General features: G+C 42.9%; 2 protein-coding genes and 1 long non-coding RNA gene across 7 annotated transcripts in view; 1 reads left to right on the top strand and 2 right to left on the bottom strand.

Moving 5' to 3' along the window:
- Positions 1-26,081, top strand: part of LOC124849881 — a 41,577-nt gene extending 15,496 nt beyond the window's left edge. Inside the window, exons 3-4 of the long non-coding RNA XR_007030475.1 lie at positions 18,531-18,715; positions 25,265-26,081. This is a non-coding gene — a long non-coding RNA (uncharacterized LOC124849881). The remainder of the gene's footprint in view (positions 1-18,530; positions 18,716-25,264) is intronic.
- Positions 8,344-9,849, bottom strand: LOC118299558. Of its 2 annotated transcripts, none has more exons than XM_035623417.1 (2): positions 9,697-9,849; positions 8,344-9,455 (listed from the first exon to the last, which is right to left on the bottom strand). In XM_035623417.1, the coding sequence occupies exon 2, from the start codon at positions 9,441-9,443 to the stop codon at positions 8,862-8,864; it is 582 nt and encodes a 193-aa protein (XP_035479310.1). In that variant the 5' UTR covers positions 9,444-9,455; positions 9,697-9,849; the 3' UTR covers positions 8,344-8,861. The 2 variants fall into 2 exon arrangements, with proteins under 2 accessions (XP_035479310.1, XP_035479391.1); XM_035623498.1 differs by lacking the exon at positions 9,697-9,849 and adding an exon at positions 9,544-9,690.
- On the bottom strand, positions 13,409-24,716 carry ca14 (carbonic anhydrase XIV). Of its 4 annotated transcripts, none has more exons than XM_035623193.2 (13): positions 24,576-24,716; positions 24,212-24,235; positions 21,061-21,240; positions 20,627-20,772; positions 19,967-20,062; positions 19,813-19,879; positions 19,226-19,383; positions 18,525-18,651; positions 17,651-17,674; positions 17,455-17,539; positions 17,267-17,308; positions 15,553-15,606; positions 13,409-14,341 (listed from the first exon to the last, which is right to left on the bottom strand). In XM_035623193.2, the coding sequence occupies exons 1-13, from the start codon at positions 24,643-24,645 to the stop codon at positions 14,230-14,232; spliced, it is 1,185 nt and encodes a 394-aa protein (XP_035479086.1). In that variant the 5' UTR covers positions 24,646-24,716; the 3' UTR covers positions 13,409-14,229. The 4 variants fall into 4 exon arrangements, with proteins under 4 accessions (XP_035479086.1, XP_047186940.1, XP_047186937.1 ...); XM_047330984.1 differs by having other exon boundaries at positions 17,275-17,308; positions 24,576-24,715; XM_047330981.1 differs by lacking the exon at positions 17,267-17,308 and having other exon boundaries at positions 24,576-24,715.
- Positions 26,082-26,456: the final 375 nt, after the last annotated feature.

A 26,456-nucleotide genomic window follows, 5' to 3' on the forward strand; every position in this document is an offset into this window, starting at 1 on the left:
CTGGCAGACTGAATGGATGGCAGAGGGGGTGTGTGTGTGTGTGTGTGTGTGTGTGTGAGAGAGAGAGCGAGGCCAAGTTCACCCCCTCCCCTCCTGTGCACCGCCGCCCTGTGTCATAAAAATAAAAGCGGTGGTAATGGGATACAGCTCCTGGTCTCGTCGCCCGGTGGACCGTCCATTTAATGGGGCCTGCGTCAGAGGCAGAAAACACACACACACACACACACACACACACACCACAAACCCACGAGAGAGGTGAACAGAAAGACGGAGATTGAAACGAGAGAGGGGCGGGGCCGCCCGGCGCAGGTCGGCGGTGTCTCCTCGAAGCTTGTTTCGCCTCCCGCTGTTCAGACGGAAGAGAGGGAAGCGAGAAGGAGACGCGGGGGCATGCGGGGCAGCGCGTCATCAGACAGGCAAGGGTCAGGGGCCCGCGGGGTTGGAGGTAGTCCTATAAAGAACACACACACACACACACACACACACACACACACTGAATGCGCACACGCACGCACGCGCTGATGATGGATGGCAAAGGGACAAAGCCGACGTTAACTATTGACTCTTGATGGATGATCCCATCCGCTACACTGCACGGCGATATTAGCGTGAGGTAACCCGGGCGACTTCGTGGAGGCAGAGGAGGGGAGGGCGTCGGGAGAAGGTCCCTCAGCAAACCATATGGTCTACACGTCCGCCGGCAAAGTGTCAGACTCATGGCAAAAGACCCACCGGCGAACAAAGGCGAATAACAGAGGTGTGGTAACACGATATGCGCGTCTGCGCTTGGCTTTTACGCACGGACCTGTATCCAAATCCAGCGGCTTGCATCGGGTCTGTTTGATATGACCAAAGCTCGCTCTCTTTGTTTCCTTCACCAGCACACACACCCACACACATACACCCACACTGGTCTTTGGCCACACACCATGCCACACACACACTCACAGCATGCATGTCCTCACAAGTTCCTCCTGGTCCAAGCAGCAGAAGTGAGCCACTAGAAAGCCATACAGTATCAGAGCTGTAATTTCCACTCCGATCTCACATCGTCTCTCTTTTCTTTCCTATCATTCAAGTTTTGCAGCTGACTTCCATTTGTTGCTCTGACAATACTGAAACAGAACAACATGTCAGAGAAGGGTATCGAGTTGCATGGTCCGGATCTGATGCCGTCTATATAGGTTGAAGCACATCGCATTGGTCTGATTCACTGCTACTGTGGTGGTCTGTCCAACACGGCCTGCTCAGAACAAAGGGATTTGATCATGCCCCCTGTTTGAAAGTGACTGATGCAAACACAAAGGTTACAATAGAGGGCTGTCCAGCATTGGGGAAATTCATCTTCGGCCTCGCCGCAGGCCTTTAGCATATTACCATGACATAACGAGAAATGCGTGAAAGGCCGCTGAATCAAGCGGTGCAGTATAGCGCTGTGACATCCTCACCCATCGTGTGTGTGTGTGTGTGTGTGTGTGTGTGTGTGTGTGTGTGTGTGTGTGTGTGTGTGTGTGTGTGTGTGTGTGTGTGTGTGTGTGTGTGTGTGTGTGTGTGTGTGTGTGTGTGTGTGTGTGTGTGTGTGTGTGTGTGTGTGTGTGTGTGTGTGTGCGTGCGCGTGTGTGTGTGCGCGTGTGCGCGTGTGCGTGCGTGCGTGCGTGCGTGCGTGCGTGCGCGCGCGCGCGCGCTGTTTGGAGGGAATGCTTGATAAAGAGCTCTGCAATGTGTGTGATGCTGTATGTCAGCACGTGATGACAAAGCACCGCTCAGCATTCAGATCCATTCAACCGTGCTCTGCTCCTCTCAACCTTTCTGTCTCTCCTTTACCTCACTCAACTTTCTCCCCCTTCCTCTCTTCCTCCTCCTCCTCCTCCTGTCAAGCTTTTGTTCTTTTGTGCTTCCCTGACACATTCCTCAAGCATGTTGAAGAGAGGGAGAAGGGGAAAACAGAAGGGGAGAGGATGGAAAGGAGAAGAAAGAAAGAAAAAAAAGGGAAGGGGGGGGGTTAGGGAGAAAGTTGGAGACTGGAGTGCAGGTCATTTTTTATCTCATTGTTGAGGAGAAAGGAGAAGGAGAGTGAGTCAGCAAAGAGAGACTGAGACCAAGAGAGCCAGGAGATCAAAGGCAAACAGACAGTGACAGAGATGGAGAGGCTGAGAAAGAACCAAGGTGACAGATATGTAAAGAGAGACGCCTCTTGTCTTTGGATGTGCACAGAGTATTATTTTGCGTCTTCGGTGCCAGCTTTCACTCGTCTTCATTTCCTTATGCTCCCTTCCAACTATTTTCCACACATATACTGTTCACTTCTTTTGTTTTGTTGTCTTCGTCTCTCGGCGCTCGCCCTCACACCAAGATCCTTGTTGGTAACTGATATCGCTGCCAGCTGCCAACTCAAAGAGTCACAGCGAAACAGAGTTTATTATGACTTGTTCACCACAGTGATCGACTCTGACCTGCTGGAGTTCACAGCAAAGACGCACTCTGAATCACAGCATTACTCAGCATCATAGAAAGAACAACAGTTTATAATACTTAAGAAGGAAAAAAGAGGGGGAGGAGGTTTCCCTTATGGAATTCCTGATACTTGAAATAATATTTTATATTGTTGAAAGTAATTGATTGCAAGAAAATGAATGTGATGATCAGACAAAACAAAAGGAAATGAATACGTCTCCTTGGACTATAGAGAAACTGAATTGGATGTTTCTCCCTATTTCCAACATTGTCTAGACAAAGCAATTAATCAATAAATAAATAAAAATTACTCAACTGTTTTATTAACAATGCCAAAAAGCAATAGTTGCTGTAGAGAGACAATAGTTATCTGTATTTCTCTCATCGACTCTGTGAGTTTGTCAACTAGTTCTCACTCGTTATCTGATTCCTTTCCTACTTCAACTGATAAGAGATCTGAATAATATCTGTGGAACAGTCACGTCCACAGACCACGCAAACCCACCACCAGGGTAAACAACCCTTTACACATAGTGTTACTCGTCCAGTCTGTTAAGTATAGTGGTGTACTATTACACATCAAAATCATGTTGCAATCACAGTTTTTGAAAAGGAGCACTATGTTGGATTTGTACGTGTGTGTGTGCATGCGTGCGTGCGTCAGCCCGTTGTAAAGTCACACTTCAGTGGCATTCTTCACTTAATCATCCTGGTGACCTCCAGTAAAAAAACGGCTCACCCCAATAACCCCGGTAATCCCAGATGTGAACTTGACCCTGGCCTTCCTCATCGCCAACTCCTGGAAGTCATTATGACTGGCCTTTAACCACAGAGGAAGCCAGAGCCAAAGGTGCCGCGCATTACTGTACAGTCTTTCTCCTCTGATTTAACTCTGAGTCAGGGTAATGGTCGACGCTTCCCCCAAGGTGTCGTGAGATGAATCTGAAGGGTCGAGGGAAATTTAACTCAGCAGGAGAGAAGAAAAGAAAAACATTTCTGTGACACAATATAGAGTTGTTTTCTCTAACCTCTGCACTTTTCCTGTGAATTACTGGACAGTTGTGCCTCTTCAGGGCTCTAAAAGCTACAGCTCAGCGACACGAACGTCATGCAATACACATACAACATGGGACACAGTTGCTGGAGAATGTTTAGTTTAAGAGGTCACAAGCCGAAAAGATTTTGGGAGCTACTGTTCTGTGACGTGCAGCACTGTGGGCCGCTGGCATGCTGACCGGCCAAACCATGTGGGTTTGATTAGAGCCGAGGAGATGGCAGCGTTTAACTACCGACGTGGAAATGAGCGGCACAGCATGTGAGTAGACAGGGAAAAGACAAGAGGACCTGAGAGAGAGAAGGGAGGCAGGAGTGTGTCTGCTTGTGTTTGTGATATGGTTGTCATATGCGTGTTTGTGATATGGTTGTCATATGCGTGTGTTTGTGTGTGTGTGTGTGTGTGTGTGTGTGTGTGTGTGTGTGTGTGTGTGTGTGTGTGTGTGTGTGTGTGTGTGTGTGTGTGTGTGTGTGTGTGTGTGTGTGTGTGTGTGTGTGTGTGTGTGTGTGTGTGTGTGTGTGTCACAGCTTGCAAAAATCCTGAAGAAATAGGGCAAAAATACTTTGTGTCAGGGCAAGACGAAGCCAGCCTCGTGAGATTGCTCTGAATGCAGTGTGCATGCTCATGCAGGCTCCATCACATCTTTCTAAGTCATTTCATTTTTTCTTTTTTTTCGGATTACTTCGTATCTTAGAGGAATCTAAAAAGAATCAGACCTCCAGATGCCTGGACAGTTGCACTCAGACGCCTGTATTACTCTCACTCTATTCCCTTTGTCCTTCATCCCCCCCCCCCCCCCCCCCCCCCCCCCCCCCCCGCCATCGCCCTCAAGTCTTTGTGGTTTTAATTATCACGCTCATTTGTTACGAGTTGGTCTGGACAGAGAGAGAGAGCCAGCAGAGAGCTGAGAGAGGGTGAGGGAGAGGGAAGGAGAAGCACTAAGAGATATTTTTATGGTTTGAATTGGCATTGAAGAAAGAGTTTGGTCTGTCAAAGTCATCTTGAATTTGTTCTTGTGTCTGAGTTTGACGCTTATAAACGTCCCCCGTTTTCACAGTTTGTCCACTGCCACCTGCAGTTTAATGAGCCCGCAGGCTCCTCCGAGGCTCTACGTGACAACAGCACTGTAAAACAGCATTGTATGGGCTGAACGATGCCAAATTGCTTTACACTCGACAGGAGGACAACAAGAGGGGCAGGATTTAGAGGAAGCGAGGAAGGGGAGGTCAAATATCTAAAGAAGGAAGTGAAGTAGATAAATATGCTCAGGAGGACGGTCGTGTGAAGTGTCGTGAGTCAAAGTGGATGGGAGAAGATGGGGAGCGAGAGAAAGCTGAGAAGAAAAACAAGCGCTGGTTCCCATACTCTCCCTGCGTTTCACCTTATTTTATGTCCATGTGTTTTGCTTTTCTAAAAAACCACAAAAAAAGTTCAATTAAAGTGCAGTTCTGGTTTTATCGTGTCACCCCCATAGACTGTATATAAACAGGTCACCCCTCCTCTTTGCTGTTCCCTCTCCACCCTCACACTACCTTTCACTCTGCACTCATTCTTTTATTCCCCTGTAGCCTTTCCTCTTCGCCCGAGTCAACGATTGTTGTTCACTTCAGCTTTTTCCTCAGTGTGTGTGTCTGTTTGTGTGTGTGTTTATGTGTGTGTGCCCGCCATTAGTAGACAGTGCTCTTCTCTGTGTGACTCTGTGCATGCCTGTGTGTGTTGATGCTTTTGCACCAGAATGAATGCATTTATAATACGTGTACCCAACTTTGTGTGTGTGTGTGTGTGTGTGTGTGTGTGTGTGTGTGTGTGTGTGTGTGTGTGTGTGTGTGTGTGTGTGTGTGTGTGTGTGTGTGTGTGTGTGTGTGTGTGTGTGTGTGTGTGTGTGTGTGTGTGTGTGTGTGTGTGTGTGTGTGTGTGTGTGATGTCATGGATTAGGTATGGCCATACTAACTGGAGGTCAGCTTCTGGCTACTGTTACTGTGTGTGACCAGTGTGGGTCCCTAAAGTCTTAAATGGTAAGATATTTATGTGCTATTGTTTTCTACTGTCTTGAGCAGCACTCTGGTCAGAAAACACATACAATAACATGAACAACCTGTGATTTCTTCATGATGGCATGACTCTGCTAAATAGCAGCTTAAAAAAAGAAATCAAAAAGCTGCATTTATAGGTTGCACCATTGAAAACGCTTGTATTCCCACGTCTCTGCGACAGAATCATGGGGCAGAAAATTGCAGAGAGAAGAGGAAAGGATGTGAAGCGATGCACTGAATGGAGAGTTATCTTCAGGGATCGTCAAGTGAACGTCATGCTGCCAGTAACATCATCCAACATTAGCGTTTTGGCGTTGGGTCAGTGATGGTCTTGGGAGGCATTTCCTTGGAGGGTCGCACAGACCTCCATGTTGTTGCCTCATTGCTGTTAGGTACCAGGATGAAATCCTCAGAGTGATTGTCCAACCTAGTGCAGTGGGCCCTGGGTTCCTCCTGGTGCAGGACAATGCGCAAGCCTCATGTGGTCAGAGTGTGTAGACAGTTCCTGGATGATGAAGGCATCTATGCCATTGACTGATCCTCTCGTTCCGCAGACCTAAATCCAATTGAGCACCTATGGGACGTTATGTTTCGGTGCATCCGAAGCCGCCACAGACTGTCCAGGAGCTCAGTGATGCCCTGATCCAGGTCTGGGAGGAGGTCATCCCACAGGACTCATCAGGAGCCCAGAGGTTGTTTGGAGTGCATACAGACTTGTGGGGTTCATACACACTCCTGAGTCACGTTGTAAGTTGCTGTGATAAAATTACCACAATTTGGATTAGCCAGCAGTGATTTAAATTTTTCTACTTCGATTTTTTTATTTTGAATTCGTTGATCGTTGTTACATCATCTTGTTCTCAACAAACTCTACAATGTACATCAGTAAAGATTTTCGAATTGAATAATTAGTTCATCAAGGTCTGTTGCGTTCCCTTATCTTTTGATTTGAGCAGTGCTCCAGAATTTCATTTTACAAACATCCCATTTCAAACGTGGCCCTTTCTTATGTCATTATAACTGTACTATGCTGCAACTCTGCACTAAAATTCTGCAGCAGAAATCAAAGCTTTTTGGTGGTTTAGAGTGGTTGAGTTTCATCTTATTCAAAAGCAATCATTGCTAAATACTAAAGCGTTTGCAGATCAATTATGAAATCCAAAATAGTAACTATGCTGTCATCTAGTGGTGGCAAAGGGTGTGTGACTGCACACTGACCTGCTCAAATTCGTGCAGTCAGAGGAAACTGGTTTGTCCAGAATACTGTTTAAAAAAGTTGCGTGCGTGCGTGCGTGCGTGCTTGCGTAATCAAAAATCACTGTTTTTTGATGTGAATCACTGTATCCGAGCAACGCTTATGGTTTTTGTTCTGAAAATCTTTTCTTTGTCTCTGTCTTCTGCAAAAATCCCAGTAATGTGGAAAACATCTCGTCTTGTCCCAATTCCCAAAACAAACAACTTAAGTAGTAGTCTCACTAATCTAAGACCTATAGCCCTGACGTCGCACATAATGAAATGTTTTGAAAGGATTGTCCTGGGTCACCTGAGTAGACGAGTCTCAGTCTTTCAAGATCCCTTACAGTTTGTGCACAGGAAGGGTATGGGAGTAGATGATGCAATTCTTTTTATTGTTCACAGAATTGACAGCCATCTTGAAACATCTGCCAGCTCTGTTTGAATTATATTTTTTTGATTTTCCTAGAGCTTTTAACGCTATTCAACAAGACCTTTTAGCTAACAAATTAATTAATTTTAAACTGCACAACACAACTATTGCTTGGATTTTGGATTACCGGTTGTCCCGACCTCAGTTTGTCACGCTTAATAACAAATCGTCTGACATTATTTCAACTGAGTCCCACAGGGCATGGTTTTATCCCCCTATTTTATTGACGCTCCTATTTGATAAGACTCCTGACTATAGGCATAGTCAGGAGTCTTATCAAATCAAAGTTTTCAGATGACACATGCTCTTATGGGTCTACCATACCAAGGAAATGACCTGGCCTATAAAAGAGAGGTTGAATTCTTTGTCGGCTGGTGTCATGCAAATTTATTTTTAATTGAATGTTGGGAAGACCAAAGAGTTAATTATTGATTTTAGAAGGAAGAAGGAGGAGAAGGTCTTCCCAGGGACAATTAAGGGTCAGTCAGTAGAAATTTTCCAGTCTTATAAATATCTTGGCATCTATCTGGACAATAAATTAAACTGGAAGAAGAACACTGACGTCGTTTTTAAGAAGGCTCAGTCAAGTATCATCTTCTTGAGGAAGCTTAGGTCATTAGCATGATACGACATTTGCAAGAAGCTTCTTCACGTCTTTTATCAGGGCATTTTGGCTAGTGTCCCTGTTTTATGCTTGGGGGGCAGCAGCATCTCTGTGTATAATAAAAATTGCCCAATGCCCCAGATTCACTTGAGGTCATTATAGAGAAGTGAACAAGGGCCAAACTAAAAGCTGACCTGTTTTTTGAAGGCCACCCTTTACACCGTGTTTTGATGGGCTCATTCAGTGGTTGGATTTGTTCCTTGTATCACAAATGCAATGTCTGTATTGTTTGTTGTCTGTATGGCTTAGTTTGGTGGCAAATGAGTTCCCCCTCTCGGGATTAATAAAGCTTTCTATTTCTAATCCACTTTCCAAATATTGAGAGTTTAATCTCTATGTCTTCATAGAGTAGCTAGTTTGTCTGATAAAGGATTTTTTTCCGTAGAGTTAAGTTGCTACTATGATCTGTATCACACTAAAAAGAAACCAGGGTGGAAATTTACTGCAGACAAATTCCAAATCGTAGCATAAGTACACTTGTCTGAATTCAGTTTATTATTTCATACCGTACATTTATTAAATACAATCCCTTGAGCATATCAATACAATTTATTCCCTTTAGACGAAAGGAAAAAAACTTCCTGAATATACGAGTGTATTGGTTTGTCATAAAATTCCCTTACATCTCTTCATGTACAATACGCACAACACGGTAAAAGGTCACATCTGTACGATCTTTAAATGAAATGCCAATGGATCAAGCATCAACCCTCCTGTGCGTTGCACAAATATCAAAAGCAAACTCACAGATACACAGGCGCACATGCAAATAATCGTATGATCATAAAAGTTATAAAAATAAATTTTTACAAATTAAAAGTCTGGGGAAAAAAAGTGGTTTATATATTGGTGATGTGAGAGTTTAAAACAAAACCTTTTCAAATCTAATTTCAATACTTTAAATGGTTCTGCTGAAATGTTTTCCAGAAGGAAAATGACTATTGATTAAAACTTAATTGTTATATCGTGTTGCTCAAATTTAAAAGAAAGTTAAAAGACATGAATCATTATGAGAAGAACAAACAACAACTGGAACCACGACATTGTGAAGCTGGACGCATGGCCTCTGGTCTGTGGGTCCTGGCAGTCTTTGGCGTTGTTGTCAGGCTTTAGATTTTTAGGGTTTCCCTCAAAATGCACGGGCAGGCACTGATTTTCCAGCACTTCACAGGCCAGGATCAGATGTTTATTTTCCGGAACCACGCTCTTGATCCCACAGGTCCCCGGTTCACTCCTCACTGTGACAAAGCGAAAAGGCTGCTCGCTGATGCACAGGTTCTCATGGTACATCCTACCCCCCGTCTTGGTGCACACAGCCTTCACCCTTTCCAGTTCTGATGGGTGAAGGAAAGACTGTGTGGGCCTGCTACAGCCGCCGTAATCCTTGATGTACTTCTCCCATTCGTTGTTGTCCAGAGAAGTGGGCAATCCAGGGCGAATGTGCCGTTTGACGAAGTTGCTGTAGCCGTTGTTCCATTTGGACCGCTGGCAGGGAGCGCTGTTTTGAGCGAATGTCTGATGCCCCAGCAGCAAGCAGATGGCAAGAGTGAAAAAACCCCTGAGAGCAGCCATTACCCAGCAGACCTAGGATGGAACAAAGACTTTAAAGTCATAACAGCCTGAACAAAAACACTGTACTACTGTGCCCGTCTGCCACTTGGTCGCATCTTACTTTTTCTCTTTCTGAGTTTCATGACCCGTAAAAAAGTAAAAAGTTGTATAAGAGTCTCGTATGACGCAGCCCGTCCGTGTGTCTGTGAAGGGGTTTTTTTAGACATGAAAGAAGGAGAGGTTGTAGAAAACAGCTGCTTGATAAGTTCCCTACCTTATTTCAGCAGAGGCGGTGGCTCCTGAGAGCTGCAAGTGTCCTGAAAGATCCGGTTGTGAAATCTTTCTTCTGTCCTGTAGGTGTGGTTCCAAATTTCACATGTTAGTGGGAGTGGCCTTAACTGTACGTGCGTGTGTGTGCAGCAGCAGCATTACATAACTCCATCATGGCTGTGCTTTAAAGGAGCCGTCATAGTGAAAGGGGATCCAGTCCAGTTTCAGCTATGAATATACACTGTATTAACGTTTAGTCAGCTATATTTAGATGTACAATGTCTTTGTGCTGCCTTAAGAAATGCTGTTGTGTCTAATATAACGTTTAATATACATTTGACCGCATTAGGATCATCAGGGCGTATATGTTAACCATGGCTAAATGAACAATGATTACACACACACACACACACACACACACACACACACACACACACACACATCGTATGTTGCTTGTAAGAGTTAGAATTAGACAAACCAAGACTGAAATCATTTCTGGTGAGCTCTACAGTCATTGTTTTTCATATTAATTTAATATATTTAACGGCTTCATATCTAAAACAGTGATGCACACATATACTGTTCAGGCATAAACACATAAATACATGGACAAATGGACTGTAAAACGTTTAAACTGCACAACACTTTTGTTTTTGCCCCATTTTTCATGAGCTGAACTCAAAGATCTAAGACTTTTACACAAAAGGCTTATTCTTCTCAAAGCACTTGTCCTTTGCCGAGATAATCCATCCACCTCACAGGCCTCACGCAGTGCAACACATCTCCTTCGCATAGAGTTGATCAGGTTGTTGATTGTGGCCTATGGAATGTTGGTCCACTCCTCTTCAATGGCTGTGCGAAGTTGCTGGATATTGGCAGGACCTGGAACATGATGTCGCATTCGCCGATCCAGAGCATCCCAAACATGCTCAATGGGTGACATGTCCGGTGAGTATGCTGGCCGCGCAAGAACTGGGATGTTTTCAGCTTCCAGGAATTGTGTACAGATCCTTGCAACATGGGGCCATGCATTATCATGCTGCAACATGAGGTGATGGTCGTGGATGAATGGCACAACAATGGGCCTCAGGATCTCTTCACAGTATCTCTGTGCATTCAAAATGCCATCAATAAAATGCACCTGTGTTCGTTGTCCATAACATACGCCTGCCCATACCATAACCACACCGCTACCATGGGCCACTAGATCCACAACGTTGACACCAGCAAACCGCTCACCGACACGACGCCATACACGCTGTCTGCCATCTGCCCTGTACAGTGAAAACCTGGGGGCAAAAACAAAAGTGTTGCGTTTATAATTTTGTTCAGTGTAAATAAAGTTTTAGTTTGAATGATGTTATACAACCGTGATATTACACATATTTCAAAATGTAGGCATTGCATTTAGATGGCATATGACTATATGTGCCAAAAGGACAAATTTTAACGAAAACAAACATGATACAACAAAAAGTAAATGCAAAAATAAGTTTAATGGCAGATTGAATAGCAATAAAGTCATCATGTTCAACCGACAAGATAGTGAGTTAGCTTCTGTGTTTAAAAATAAAATGCTTTCAGGAGTAAAATATAACAACGACTTCCCCATTGTCTGGTCTCATTTCAGGTTTCTCTGTTTAGCTCACTTCTCTCGTTCCTGCTGCACAGACGTGCTGCTTACCGGACGGTACAGGTGTGCCGTGGCCTACAGATGTGACGTACATTGCTAATCAGTCAAGAGCCACAAGTTTCCCATATTAGGTCAGCAGGTAGCAGAGTGTCAACCACAGGGCATTTTATGGGCTGCTGCCTCAGCACCTAACCCTAACCCTAACCCACCTGATCTCACACAAATACAGTCAACTTGTTAACTCGTTTAGTATTCTACTGTTCTTGTACGTTTTCTACTGCTGGCTGCTGAACAAGAAATGAATAAATCAATTGTCAGACAAATACATTTAGACGTTTGTAAAATAAAACTGAAAAATAGATCTATACGTGTTATCAGTTAAAGGGGCCATATTATGCTCCAGGCACCTTTTCAGCCTGCCTTCACGTATATTTGGTCATCTGGGGGGTCTGCCAGCCCACGGAGAATGAAAAGAAAACAATGAGTCGTTGATTCGTGGTTTGGGTTGATCGTGCAGACGGTCTGTAAACGAGCCATTCACAGCCCGGGCGTCAAGTGACGTAAGTTGACTCCTGCTACTGGGGCAACCACGCCCCCAACCTGAGCAGCACCTCCCCCCTTGAAGTGCGGAAAAACAGATCACGTCTACGCCATCATTTTCTCCCCGCAAGCGAACGACCACCGCGGGCATGGACAAGCTAGACTCGCGGCCGGCCGGCGGGGCTCGCGGCTACCGGCGGAGCTCGTGGCTACCAGCGGAGCTCGCGGCTACCGGCTGCCGGCGGAGCTCGCGACTACCGGCTCGCGGCTGCCGGCGGAGCTCCCGGCTGCCGGCGGAGCTCGCGACTACCGCCGGGGCTTGCGGCTCGCGGCTGCCGGCGGAGCTCGCGGCTACCGGCGGGGCTCGCGGCTGCCGGCGGAGCTCGCGGCTCACGGCTGCCGGCGGAGCTCCCGGCTGCTGGCGGAGCTCGCGACTACCGCCGGGGCTTGCGGCTCGCGGCTGCCGGCGGAGCTCGCGGCTCGCGGCTGCCGGCGGAGCTCGCGGCTCGCGGCTGCCGGCGGAGCTCGCGGCTCACGGCTGCCGGCGGAGCTTGCGGCTACCAGCGGGGCTCGCGGCTACCGGCGTTAACGTTCTATCGCCCAGCCCCTTGTGCTCTGTGTGTAATTCTGGAGAATGTGTTCGCTGTGCCTCCCCAGAGCACAAGGGGCTGGCACATACACGTCGTGTATGTGCCTTGTTACGTGCGACTGTTGTCATGGCAGCGCAACGCCGTAGTTGCGCAGCAGACCCGGGGAGGAGCTTTGCGGAGCTTTGCGGAGCTTTGTGGAGCTTTGCAGAGCACGAAGGGAGGGGGGGCGAGATGTGAGCAGGAAAGCGCTGGAATCGACCATAGTCTCACAGGGCTGTTTATACAGAAAGAGGAGGGGGCTGTGTGCCCTGATCCTGGGGGGGTTCTGACATGGACTGGCAAAGACATGTAGTGCACACACCTGAAAACCAATGTAAAGGGGGCATAATATGGGCCCTTTAAACCTACATTACCTCTTCTTCCTCCAGGAGTCTTCTCTCTGGCGTGGTTTTACTTCGATATTAAAACAATGACGTGGCTTAATTTAGTATTTCTCAAACATTAAAATCAAAATTCGCTCTAATTTATTTTAATTTCAATAAGCTAATCGTGAGACTGTGATGAAAAAAAGGCTGTGTTCACCACAGTTTTAACGGTGAAATACATTTGATATTATGTGAGAGTGAAAGAACAAACACATCCTAATCCTTGTAGTTCTCATTTGTCAGTGATTCAGTCTTTTCTGATACTGGTCGGGATTCCAGACCTTCAGAGGGTCAAAGTAAATGACATACCAGGTCACATGTCACGTGATGCTCTCAAAATACACACGATAACAACTACAAACTACTAAACAAAAAACTTCACAGGCTACTTACTTCATTTCTTAATGAAAAAACATTTGTCGCACACTCAACCAAACATGTTTGAGGAAACTTGCGGTGTCCTTGATTTTTTCATGTAATCTGATCTAGATATTAAAGATTTTTAAAAAAAAATCAAAAACAGGTGAGTTTGACATTCAAGTGTTTTAATGTAGTGCCCATACTGACAAGTTATATACAGCAAATAATAATAATAATAATTGAGAAAAAGATGATATGGCTCCAAAAGTATTTTTCCCCTGACAAAATAACCACATATACACACACATAACTCATCACACATTTACAAAATAATCCGATTTAAATACAGAGCCAATATGTGTAGTATATACAAATCAAATGTGTGCGTCAAATCACTTCAGACTAATCATAAAGTGTTCATTTAGTCGGCTCAAACTCTCACGTTTTTTTCTAATGTCAAATTGTCCACTTTGTGTTAATCCTCTAGTCTCTCAGTACACTGATTAATAATTAAACAAACGGGTCTATTAATATCTCATACAGTACAGTCTGCTTCAGTGTGTTTGTGTTTCAAGGCAGAAGGAACAAGATGAAATGACAAATGACAAACCTAAGGAAAAAAACAAATTACAACATTTATATTTTACAAAGTATTTACATGAACCAAGTCCTGCATCCCAGGCATTTCAAGAGCAAACACACAACTCAGAGCCAGCAAACTGACATATTGTGCAAAACTGAGGAAAAGGTCTGATACATTTCTGAATATGGGTGGGGGAAAGAAATACTGTTAAATATTCAAAGCAGCAGGTGATTTGTCCCTTGTTCAGTCTATGTCCTTCCCTCGCTGTTTATAAAATGTTCTTCCTGCTGCTGCTGCGATAAGTGAGAACATGTTTGCCTTCTGTCCAGTGAGAGCGTCATTGATGAGAGGGAGGAGGAGAGTGTCTGAGTGTCTGAACAAGGCCTCAAGTGGACGATGCTGTCGGTTAGGGCTCAGTCTGAAGAGACGGCAAAGGGCTCTTCTCTCTTTCTGCTGCTGAGGTCGAGTTCAGAGCCATGTCTTGTTTTTGCTCCTTCACTTTTTCTGGCTCCTTCATCCTGAAATATGAAGTGGAAGAGTCAGTCCTACTGAGTCATCCCCTAATCTGTAAAGCTGGCCAGACAATATTCAGCCGAGAGCTCGCCAGTACACTGTAAAATGACAACAAGTTGTCAACCACAAGTAAAGCAAAAACATATATATATTTTAGACACCAAGAATAAAAATAACAAAAAAGTGGTAAAATAACATGACTTTGTATTAATAAGATGGCATTAAGTAGATACATTTCTAATATGAGTCAGGATATAATAAACAAGGGGAGAGGGAGCTATGTTAACATCTGGATTTCCTCATCTCCATAGCAGAGCAAAATTTTCAAAAATATATTCAGCCACGTTTTCAATATAGTTCTGAGTTGTTTTGCTAATATTTTTTCTATTATAAATATATTTTATATATATATATTATTTCTGCAGCCAATTTACATCTAGATGTGGTAACAGATTTGTGTGGCTACATGTACCAACCCCATGACATCCTGTATCTGTACTTCCTGAATAGTGTATATTAGAAGCACAGAAAATATCTCTGTCTCCCTACCACCATGCCCCTCGCTTATTTTTATCGTTTCTAGTGGCCATTAGGAATGATAATGTCGTTCTATTACTCATGTGTTCAAGATTGAAATAATAATAATTATTATTATTATTATAATAATAAATAAATAACTATCATATGGATTCTAACAAAATTCTGTACAGACAGTCATTGTTGCCCGGAGGATGCATCCTAACAATTTGGATGATCCCCTGACTTTTACTGTAGTGCCACCATGAGGTTCACAGTTGCCACACATTTATCGATATTTTGCGTTCTCACATACAACCCCTCCTGAAAGGTTCAGGGAAAAAAAATCGACACTGTAGATGCACAGCATCAAGACGATCGACAAAAATGATTAGGCATCAGGATTAAAGACTGAGGACAGAAGCGGAGTATGACAGATAAATAATTATTGATAGTTCATTTGTAAAAGCACTGGAAATGCTGTTCTGCTCATAAGTCAGTAAATATATCTAAAGAGGTTCTCCTCAGTCTGTAGAATTTCTGTAGACACTCATTTTCTAACAGAGGTGTTTGAGTCTAACCTAAGAGGATTAGACAATGTGAATGGATGGTTACAGCAAAGAGATGTGCTCAGGAATCTAACTGTGAGATGTAAAAGTTAATGTTCTGGGGTCAAAGGTCATAATTTTGAACGGTGAACCTTGGCGTGGGAGCAGGCCGGTTACTGGGCAGGACATCCCAGCTAGAGGTAGAGCTGTCACAAAAACCAAAAGACAGAAGCATGTGACCACAACAGAGAGAAAATGTCAGAATACAAATTTCAAAGTGTCAGTGTGCAACTATTTCAAAAGCCCAGTCCCTCGCCCTCCTCTGCTCTCATTAGATTGAGGGATCGGAGGTAATTGCACAATGCTGATTGACATTAAAAAGGCCGGGGGTTCCCAAAGCGAGCGATAAGGGCCCCCTGAAGGCTCCGTGACAAGGATTAAGAGGGGCCCAGGAAAAATGAAGGATGTAATAACGTCACTATAATCACATGTGAAGCTTGAACAGTGGGAGAATATAACAGAGGGCTATAGGTTTAATCCTCCCCATCATCAGTTTATCCAGTCATTCAGTTCAATACAACAACGTATCCAATCAAATCCTGATTCAGACCTTGAATTGAATTGAACGCATGTAGGGGGGACTTTGGGAACCCCTTGGTCAAAGCAGTGGGAAGGTTAAAGAACCCACCACATACCACAGGAAGTATGTGGTGGTTAGTTGTGAGAGAGTATTTACACTTTAGTACAACATTGGGAAACAGCCATGACATTGCAGCAAAGGTAAGAAGATCAGATTATCCTTAGCGCAAATCTTTTTAACTTTTATGTTGAAAGCCCAACATGAGGATTATGCGTTTAGAGAAATTTTCATGAGAGCCCAGCAAACCGTTTTGAGGCCAATGCCAGTTATTAAAAGAAAAAACTTGTCCATATACTGTTGTACCTAATTGTTTCCTGGTTGAACACGTACCTTAGTTAATCATAATAAAAACAAGGTAGTTATATCTCATTATTCAGAGCCGACTGAGCTTTAAGTTAATCAATGTTTCATTGTCTTTCAATATCTTAACAAAGGTTTAATGTTTACTTATGTAAATAAATATAAATATAAATATTAGAACATACATTGGTTACTGTGTCCCCCTATTTAGCATTTATTAACACTATGAAGATATTTAATAAATGGTTTACAGTGTTTAACTATTTACTAATGTAAGGTATTTGTCAGCAACTATAACTTGTCTTAAGAGGATATAGACAGCCTCCATGGGTGACCACAGGAGCAGTAAATACATATATTTTTACATGTATAATAAGCACTTAGATCTGCTTATGACTAAATAGTCATGAACTATTTTTTGTGTCCTCTATATAATTCTTACTAATGTTATATACAGTATAGGGACTTAAGATAGTGTGCTAACCAAGATTTCAGAAAAATATGTTTTTTACATTTGATTGTTAAAGAATTTGGACAAACTTAACTCAACTGCTACAAATATTAAATAGAAAATAACTTGTCAGTGCTCTCTAGTGGACAAACCATGGTAAGGATTTCTAAATTAATATCTTTATGAACTGCAAGTTTTTGTTACTTATCAATTGGACTTTTAATTTTGGGTTCAGGTTGTCCTGTAGGCATCCAGGGTCTTTACTTTAATTCATGGTAAAATGCAATAGTATTTCATCATTTATTTCATCATTTACTTTTTTCCCCAATTTGCCTCTGCATGTTATTTGTTTGTTGTGGCATTGACCCAAGATCTGCGCTTAAGGATTTCTGTCAAGCACAAAAAAAACAAGTTACAAACGGCACAGTCAGTGAAAGTTGAGCATCTTTGTCAGTACTGAGCTCAAGAAGGCCACCTGTTTACCACGACTGTTTCATGGTGAAGGAGGGTAAAAAATCTGCCAAGAGATAGAAGATAGAGAATGAGACATCTCCCGCAGTGGAACCAGAACAAGAGCCGACTGATGGCAAGTGTGTGCTGCTGCAGCCACTTGTGGAGCAGAAGCAGAACGACAAACAGGCCGCAGGTCGCACAACTTCTTACCGTATCGTCTTCACAATGAAGCGAATGATGACTGCCAGACCTACACAGCCACACATCACTCCAATGACTATGGCTGTGACTTCACCTGCAGCAGAAAACACAAAAGAAGCAAGAAAGTTTAAAGCATCAGTTACATAGTTAGTTTGATTTTAGCAACGACAAAAAATAAATGCAGGAAAATCTGATGTAGCCTTACCAGAGGAGAGCTCCTTCCCCGATTCTGCAACAGATTAAAGATGGAGTCGATCATTAGAAAATCACAGTAGATGTTGTTTTTAATGTCACACAGTTCAGAAAACAGGGATGTGTGGGTTTATCTGAGCAGAATCTGCTGCTCAGCTGGTTGAGAATATTGTCTAGTCAGTCTTGCTGCCATTGACAGCCGTGCTGATATCACAGGCCTTCCAGTTCAGTCACTCACTACAATGAGAACTTCACACAAATTCTTTCTCTTTTGTCTTTGTGTACCACTCTGCCTCCCTCGTTCACTCTGCTCTTTTTCCCTTCCCCTTTTCTCAGTTAGACGCTAGTGGCGTTATAACAATGGCGTTAGTGTTTGGTTTTGGAAAATTCTTTTCTCTAATCAGCTCGCAAACAAACAATGCACCCCCCTCCCTTTTCCACCCTCTTCCCTCTCTCTCTGCTCCTGCCTTCCGAAGGCTCTCTCAGACAAAGTCACCGGTAATCCTCTATATTTCCCACATGCTTTCTCCACATTCCACTTTTCACTCGCTGCATGGATTGTGCTAATTGCCAACTTTGGTCTACATGGTCACCCTCCGTCTTATTGTTGTGGTTGGCATTATGAGCAGCAGGCTGCACAATCCACCGGTGTGGAAATGCTGCGAGGGTAAAACTCTGGAGTTCAAAGCAGATTGGCTGTGACCTTTTGCACCTCCTCAGTAGTGCAATCTGAAAGGATAAACTCTAAGATTATACTAATCGTAAATTACATTAATAAAGTCAAAGTATTTGAAAAGCTAAAAGCAATAACACAGAAAGTGCTTATTTTTTGTGGCAGCTGTCAACATGAAAGAGTGCGACATGATGAATCTCTCCGTGTGTCTAACCTGCAGAGAAGGACGCGAAGACGACCCTGTGGTTGAGCGGCTGCGTTACGCGGTAGTTGTCCTGCAGCAGCATCTGGTCGCGATCTTCCGCTTTGCTGGAGTAAAGTATCGTCTCCATCTTCAGCAGCTGCAGTGGAGAGATGAAGAGAAATGGGGAGAACAGTCCCCAGGCAGTAAACTTAGAACAAAAAGTAAGTTCATTGACATTAATCTGAATAATCCAGTCAAATTTTATCTGTAGCTCAAATAAGGTAAAAGCCTCTGAGTAAATTGATTCACTGAGCAAGTGTTTGTTCAGTAAATATATTAATGAAGTGTCTGCATTTCCATTTTTTTCTGGCACAAATTAGGTATGTTACACTAACTGTGTGTTGGGGAAGACTTTCCCCTTTGTTATCAACACTTTAATTCTGATCATAAATGGGAATACATATCATTTCAGAACTAACTTAATCCTGTTACCTGTTTTGAGGAGGTAAATCAAATGCAGTCTTTTTTTCATTTTTTTTTTTTACGCTTGCCATCCAAAAATGTAGTGTTTTTAAGATCTACCACTTGAAGACTATCAATATATCTAAACATTAATATCAATAGAAAACAATTCAGCAAATTCACTAGTGCAAATGAACAAAGCTCTTTGTGATTGTTCAGTTGAAGCAGGCGGGATATACTTCTGTACACTGCAGGTGTCTCAGCCCCACCTGTGCTTTTGAGATCTGAACCCTCTCGTGAAACAGCGTCCAGATCACGCTCTGATAGCAGGGCGGCGTGGTGAGGGAGCCGTTGTAGCGATAGTAGCGTCCCAGATCCTTAGGGAGCAGGGATTGGACGTCGAAGGCTGGGATGAGCACTTTCTGGTCTGACGGAGGATGAAGGGATGTGAGAGAAGAGTGATGTGAGATGTTATATACATCATCTCATCCAGGAGAAAAATGCCTTGCTGCTGTTTTTATTTCTCCATCATGGTTTCATCAATATCTTAAATGTCGAAAAAGCAACATATTTCGTCAAATGTTTTGCTGTTTTCATAGCCACTTAGTTCTCAACTTTTCTGACACATAGTCGTGATTGTTTCTGTTCAATAAACTGTCACTGCATTTGGCAGTGTGGGGAACCCGTTTAAATTTTAAATCAATCCAAAAAAGGAAAAAAACTGCACATTTCTAAGAAGTATTCCAAAACTGTCGAAGCTGTCGTTCACAAACTTTCATAAATCCCTTGTTTGGCTGCAAAGACACTGTAAGCCAAACAACGAGACATAGTTTTTAAAAATGTTTCCTGGTGTTACCTGCGTGTCTGATGCGACTCAGGTAGTTGAGGATGTTGTTGAATGCCGGGTTCGTCTCCTCACCTGTCTGGAAAACCAAAACTCAGCCTTAAACGTTTTACTACATTTCTCAAAATACTCCAATACTTATTTTGAATTACTATTGTTTTATTACCACAATGAGAATTCCTAAAACAGCCAGGCCGTCTCTCTGTGTCATGGCGGCAGACATGTTGGGGTAGAGTTCAGAGTTGTAGTGAACCACGTGAAGCTGCGGAGAGGAGCAGCACAGTTTGTCTGGTCACTCAGATGAGAAGGAGACAAAGGAGGGAAAGAGAGACTCGTGTGTGTTATCCTCCTGACGGATGAGAGGAGGGGAGAGACTGACGGAGGAAAGGCTGCTCGCCAACTTGCTTTACTTTCGGGAGAATGACTGAAGAAAAATAAAGAGCGACGAGGAAAGACTGATGTGAATGAGAAAGTATTTAATTGACTCGTTATATAATTAGACCGCTAATTTCTTATCATTTAATCAGTTCTGCATGCTGTTAATCTTTCCCTCCATCCATTCAGCCCCGAGGAAACCGGCGTGTTCTGGTCACATCTGACAGACAGTGCACTGTACATTCCCTCCTTTATCTTTCTCCATCCTGACCCATTCTTAAAAAAGGGTATTTAATTAACAGTCGTTTGCAGTATTATTTAGCATCATAAACCAGAGTCATCACACCACTTGACCTCGACTTCCCTTTACTCCTTTGGATTGGCTTTGACTCGTCTCGCGGTTCCTCTGCGGACTGTTTGACCATGTATGCGTGGCTGTCTTTAAATGTACCTCTGCATCTGCACTCAGTCCGTTGATGGTGTGTTCACCGCCCCCGTGGCTCGGGCCACCGCTGCCCCAGTGGAGGTGCATTTGTACGGCTGAAAAGAGCCAGGGCAGCCCCCCCAGTCCCATCCACTCTGGCAGCTCAATCATAGCTGATGGAAAGAAAAATACAACAAAACTCATAACTTTGTTTTCCAACCTTAAGGATAATACTAGGAAGGCATATTTTTTCTAAAACATGGGTGTTTGTGTATATACGTATATATTCATTTTTATTTATTCTATTTATTTAACTAATCTCCTGAAGTAATTAAGGAACAGTAAAAAGTTTACTGCCGGGTTCTGTTTGAGGATGGTGCAGTATAAACAGATCAACCATGAAGCTGATTCCCGGGAGACGGTCACATTAGGAGCCAGAAATTCTGCTGCTATATATTTACCTGTGTGTCCGTTGTTGTACAGGGTGAAGGGCCTGTTCCCGTGTTGACTGTAGCCCAGTGGGGTCAGAGGGATCAAACTGGGGTCGTATTTGGTCTGGGTGGTGGCCACATCAACGGGGGATTGAGATGTACCACCGCAGTCAGGGAAGTACTGGGGCCACTCGGACTGACCCATCAAGCCTACGACAGGAGAATAGACAACAATATGATGTCACCCAATTACGCAGCTCACTGACTCCGAATCTCTAGTGAAAAGCACCTCCATTGATCAGACTCTAATTGTGCAGTGCAATTATCCATCGATGTTCTCTCTGGGTTCACAGCATTGTGGAGGGGAATTTTACCAACGTAGAATTTTTTATTTTTTATTTAAAGAATCCACAATTATCCATAGCAACAGGTTGTCAAATTTAAGAAGGGTCATAATACTAATGCATATAGTCCTTCTTGCATAAAAGTACTTGCATGTTTTGAAAGGAAAAAATTTAATCAGTTATTCCTAAAACGGCAAGTTAAATCAGACTTAAATGCAGTTGACACGTGCCTCCCATGTTTCGATGAAACACGACACAGATATGAGCCGTTATCAATAACAGGCTGACATAAACAGCTTATTTAGGTAACAACTAGAATTAGTAATAGTAATAAGTGTCGTTAGATATATACCTGAAAGGTGTCGAGAATAACAGTAAATTAAAATGCTGTTTAGCCATTAGAACAAATCCATAACAGAAGTCACACTAAAAAAATTCTCTATGAATAAACGTTTTTAATGACTATTATTCCTGATTGAAATGTTCTTTTCTTCATGCCAGCGAATTTGCTTTTTTCACATTAACTCTAGTCATGTTTCCAATTGCAATTTTATATGGTTTATGTTTATCTTAAAAATCAGTGGGAAATCACAGGAAAAATTAAAACTTTGATTTCTCAAATTCAGCGTTGGAAAAACTGTTAAAACCAGGGTAGTATTGTAATAATGTCAGAACTTTAGATGAAGTGGTCATTTTATACAGCTAGTCCACAACATACGTTTATAGCTGACAAAATGTAACAAAGAATTTTCCCACATGAATTGATTAAAAAATTACTGAAACTCTCAGACATTGGGAATAAGCAAGTCATATATTCTCATACAATTGAGAAATGTTAAGAATGTTAAGTTAGAGAGGACGCCTGCGTACACAGAGTGAAAAGGAGACCGGTCTCCCCAATTGCATAATAAAAGATACTTTTTGGAAGAAAAGAAAAAGAGTCTGAATGAAAATGAGACTGACATGTGAATCAAAGAATCTGAATTTAAATTGAAGAGAAATGCTTTAGAAATCAGGCCAGTGACACTTTTTACATCCAAATAGAATTGTGCGGGTAGAGTGCAAAAACAAGTATCCAATAACATATTTGTGGTCAAATGTGAAAGTTGTCAATAACAAACGTACATTGAAGAACACGGTAAGAAAAGAATTTCCCCAGAATACTGTTCCATGTTTGTAGTATGTCTTTCTGTCATCTTAACCCCTTGATATCGACATCTTCATCTACATACATACAGTATTATACAGTCTGCCCAGTCTTTCCCTTCATCATCACACACACACACACACACAACATGAGAGTGTCTTCATTAGTGATGTAAACACATACCACAACTCTTCTCTCAGTGCCTGCAACCCCCACCTTGCACTTCTAATCCCCCCCCCCCCCCCCCCCCCCCCCTCGCTACTCTCCAGAGCAAAGCCCTGCAAAGCGCAATAACAGGGCTGCGGGACTCGACTTCAAAAGTCGAGTCCCGCAGCCCTGTTATTGGTCGTCATGGAGGTCTCCATGGTAACCGGAGGCCGAAAATTCTGACCCAGTGCGCCTGCCCTACCTCTCCTAGCATGCTATCCCTGGGTTGAATACAGCCAGGAACAAAGACACAAACACACACTGATTCCCTCACTCAGAGCATGATGGAACGTCACGCTGACTCTCCCTCCATTACTTCACGAGTCTCTCGTGAAAAGAAGCGTCTCTGAAAACGTGCTTCGGCTCTTTCGTGTGACAAAATGTTCTGCATAACAAAAGTGACTTTCCACTTCAGCTAGCAGCAGCTCTGTAACAGCCACATCATGCGATGCTGTGTAACAGCGCGCCTCGCACTCATTATCGTACGGACTGAGGAGGAACATTTGCAAACAATTTTACTGTGAAAATTATGACAAAAATTGAGAAAAAAATTGAATCAAATGCATCTAAAGTCAAGAAACATCACACAACATGCAAAGCTACAGTACCACCCAGAGATCACATGTCACAGTGCACTTGCCTCTGTAACTTTTACAAAAAGGCCTCACCATGTATAGAGACCAGCGTGCTCCAGGCACGGCCTCCACAGTTTGCTATACATCCTGTATGTACTGTACATTGGTGTTGGGCTCCTCAATGCACACAGAGTGGCGTCTGTGCGCCTCATTCATTCACACAATGTCATTGTCCATGGCAAAGGCAGCCAGTGTGTTTCCACAGAACAATAAACACATAGGTTTTTGTCCGCTGCAACAATACAGGGCACGATTCGGTATGCTTCTGCTTCAGCCCGTCCCATCTCCCTCCCGCTGTCCCACAGCCTCTCTCGCCTGCTTCCTCCGTGTGCACCTGCCTCCCTCTGGCCAGCCTCTCGCTAAGCCCCTTTTCCTTGTGTTCCTCCTCCCTGTCTCCGTCCAACCTTTCATCATCTCGGCCTGACTGCTGTGCTTATGCCAGCTTGTTGAACTGTAACTAATACAGACAAGTGAGGCGAGGAGAAGGAGTAGGTGATATGAGGAGGGGGGGACAGATCCTACCTACACTGTCAGACATAACTAACTTTTATGTTAGTTATGTCTTAGAGATACGGGTTTGACTTGATAAGAGTATGAGTAGTTTCAGTGTCACACAACTGCTTCAGCAGCTTCTCATACTAATAATAAATATAAATCCCCATCACTCCAATTCTCAAACATCTCCACTTGTTACCTAATTTGTCATAGAAGATTGCCCTTTGGTCAGAATGTACTTTATATCTGACATACATACGACATATTCAGACATCCTCATTTTTCTATCACTCATGACAACACATTATATTGCTTTTGATGGGGCTTTGCTATACTAATGAAGTTGTACTTACCAGTGTAGGTCCAGGTAGTTTCCTCTGAAAAAAAGAATAAAAGAGAAAAACTCCTCAAACTCAAACTTTGATTTTCAGCAAACATTGGCCCTTTTTAAAAGCATTTTATATTTCACTTAACTCCATAATATGTCATTTTTTCATCACTTTCCAATCTACAGCCACTCCTGTACAATTCAATTTAACTCGTAAATATAGTAGCACACTAGTTGTCAAATACTCCTCAGATCTAATCGTTTGTGGATCCTACCACTGCTCCACAACTACAGCTCACACTGAAACACAAACAAGCTACCACACTAACATTAGAGCAACAACAAAAAACCTTGCATGACGCTGATTATTATGGTAATCAAGACCTTACCGGCAGCAGGGACAGCTGTCCACTGGGAACACAGAAGCATCAGAAGGATAAAAAGACCCAAAGAGTCCATGTTAGCCCTCCTTACCCATACACAGAAATGAATTCAAGAGGACAGAGAGATGAGGAGCAAGTGTGTGTGTGTGTGTGTGTGTGTGTGTGTGTGTGAGAAAGAGAGAGAGGGGGGGGGGGGGGGGGAGAGAGAAAGTGGGGGGGTTGACTGGGTCCAGCGCTCCCACCTGCCACAGCTCTGTTTAACAGCAACAGTGTGGATGTTGCATGTTGAATCCACTCGGGCACCGGAGCATGAGACAAACGGAGAGAAGGAAGGAATGAAAAGGGGAGAGAGAGAGAGAGAGAGAGAGAGAAGAAATCGTGGAGAAACGAGACTACAGACAGACAAGTGAGTGAGAATTAATTCAGTGTTAGTTACTAAAAAGGAGGGTGAGAGGAACATGACACAATCCAGGGCTGAGGAGCTTACTGCATGGGAACAACAGAGTGCAAAGGTAGGGATTGGGTAAAAGAAAGGTAAAATAAAAGGAGAAAGGTGACCCATGATACCAAAAAAATTGGAAACGTGTTAATCTGAGAAGTGCTGACTGACTTGGTAAACTTTCTGAAACAAGTGTTGCATTAGTGGTGCTTCTGTTAACTTTATCTGATCTCTTTTATCTTTGTTTCTGGTTTAGTGAATACTGGGAATGAGAAGAAGATGAGAGGAAGAAGAATGTATCTCACCGGTTGGTACAGTACACAGTATATTAATAAATACGATGGCACTGTTTATGTAAGACCCCTTGTCAACGTCTTTGTTTTGTGAGCAGTTCAATCACAGATTATTTGGTTTGCCACTTATACTGAAATAATTCTTAACTCTTGCAGTTCATGCCATCTTTCATATAAATGCGTAGACTCCTGTTGTTCCTCTACAGATGACAATAAACTTGATATTCGTAGGCCTGCAGATTTAATACTGTACAGCATTTGTCTGAAATTTTTGAATTTCTTACTTGTTGGTCATCTCATGACCCCTTGATTCTTCCCAGCAGTCTCTTGTGGGACCTGGCCACAGGTTGGGAAGCACTGGACTAAGAAATTGACATTTAAATGAATGAATCTATAATTTTGTAATATGTAGGCTAATTTCTCCATTTACATACATCTTTATTTCAGACACATAAAACATATACGCAAGATAATAATTGTACTTTGTGTTTTGTATTTGACAATTTAGTACTGTGGACATATGTATCAGCATAATGTTTATTTGAAGTGTACTGTACACAAAATACAATATTAGAATAATATACAATTAATCACGACTGACAGTTATTTCAGTATTAATAAACCAATTATTATCTTGATTATTCAAATAATTGTGTTACCTATAATATATGTTTCTGTTTGTTTGTTTGGCTCTTTAAATCAAAGAAGGTGAAATGTGTGAAGCTAAAAACAGAGAATGTAAATTAAACAATAAATTGATTGTCAAAATAGTTGCTAATAAAATTTACTACTGATCAGCTACTCTTTCCTGAATTGAGATTTTTGTTTTTCATACGGGTAGTCAATCGTGTTCTTTCACTGAGGGTGAAATATAGTAGGACAGTGGCAACACTGATGTCAATTAAATGAATCATGGCTGACTATTGGAATTTAGCTGAAGCGGCTTTGGTTTCAGATTACTTTTATTGTGCCGTTTGGCTCATTGTTAAACAGAGTCTGCAATTATATGCGCAATGGTGTTCTGTTTTTTTTTATCTGGATACTGTATCTGAAGGTCTGTGGCATGTAAACGCCTCATCCAGGTTTCTGAAAATTCTTTGTTGGTACAAAACACAGAGGCTGAGATCTGTAGGAATCAAATCACGACAGAACATA

The sequence above is a fragment of the Scophthalmus maximus genome, chromosome 1, assembly GCF_022379125.1.
Source record: "Scophthalmus maximus strain ysfricsl-2021 chromosome 1, ASM2237912v1, whole genome shotgun sequence".
Taxonomy (NCBI): Eukaryota; Metazoa; Chordata; class Actinopteri; order Pleuronectiformes; family Scophthalmidae; genus Scophthalmus; species Scophthalmus maximus.

Excerpts from the sequence above, each read along its gene's own strand:
- LOC118299558 (XM_035623417.1), bottom strand. The coding sequence starts at position 9,443 with ATGGCTGCTCTCAGGGGTTTTTTCACTCTTGCCATCTGCTTGCTGCTG.
- ca14 (XM_035623193.2), bottom strand. The coding sequence starts at position 24,645 with ATGGACTCTTTGGGTCTTTTTATCCTTCTGATGCTTCTGTGTTCCCAG. Across the intron at positions 17,675-18,524 it reads CTTCGCGTCCTTCTCTGCAG|AATCGGGGAAGGAGCTCTCC; the intron begins GTTAGACACACG and ends AATCTGTTGCAG. Across the intron at positions 15,607-17,266 it reads GAAACAGTCGTGGTAAACAG|CTCTACCTCTAGCTGGGATG; the intron begins GTGGCCTTCTTG and ends TTTTTGTGACAG.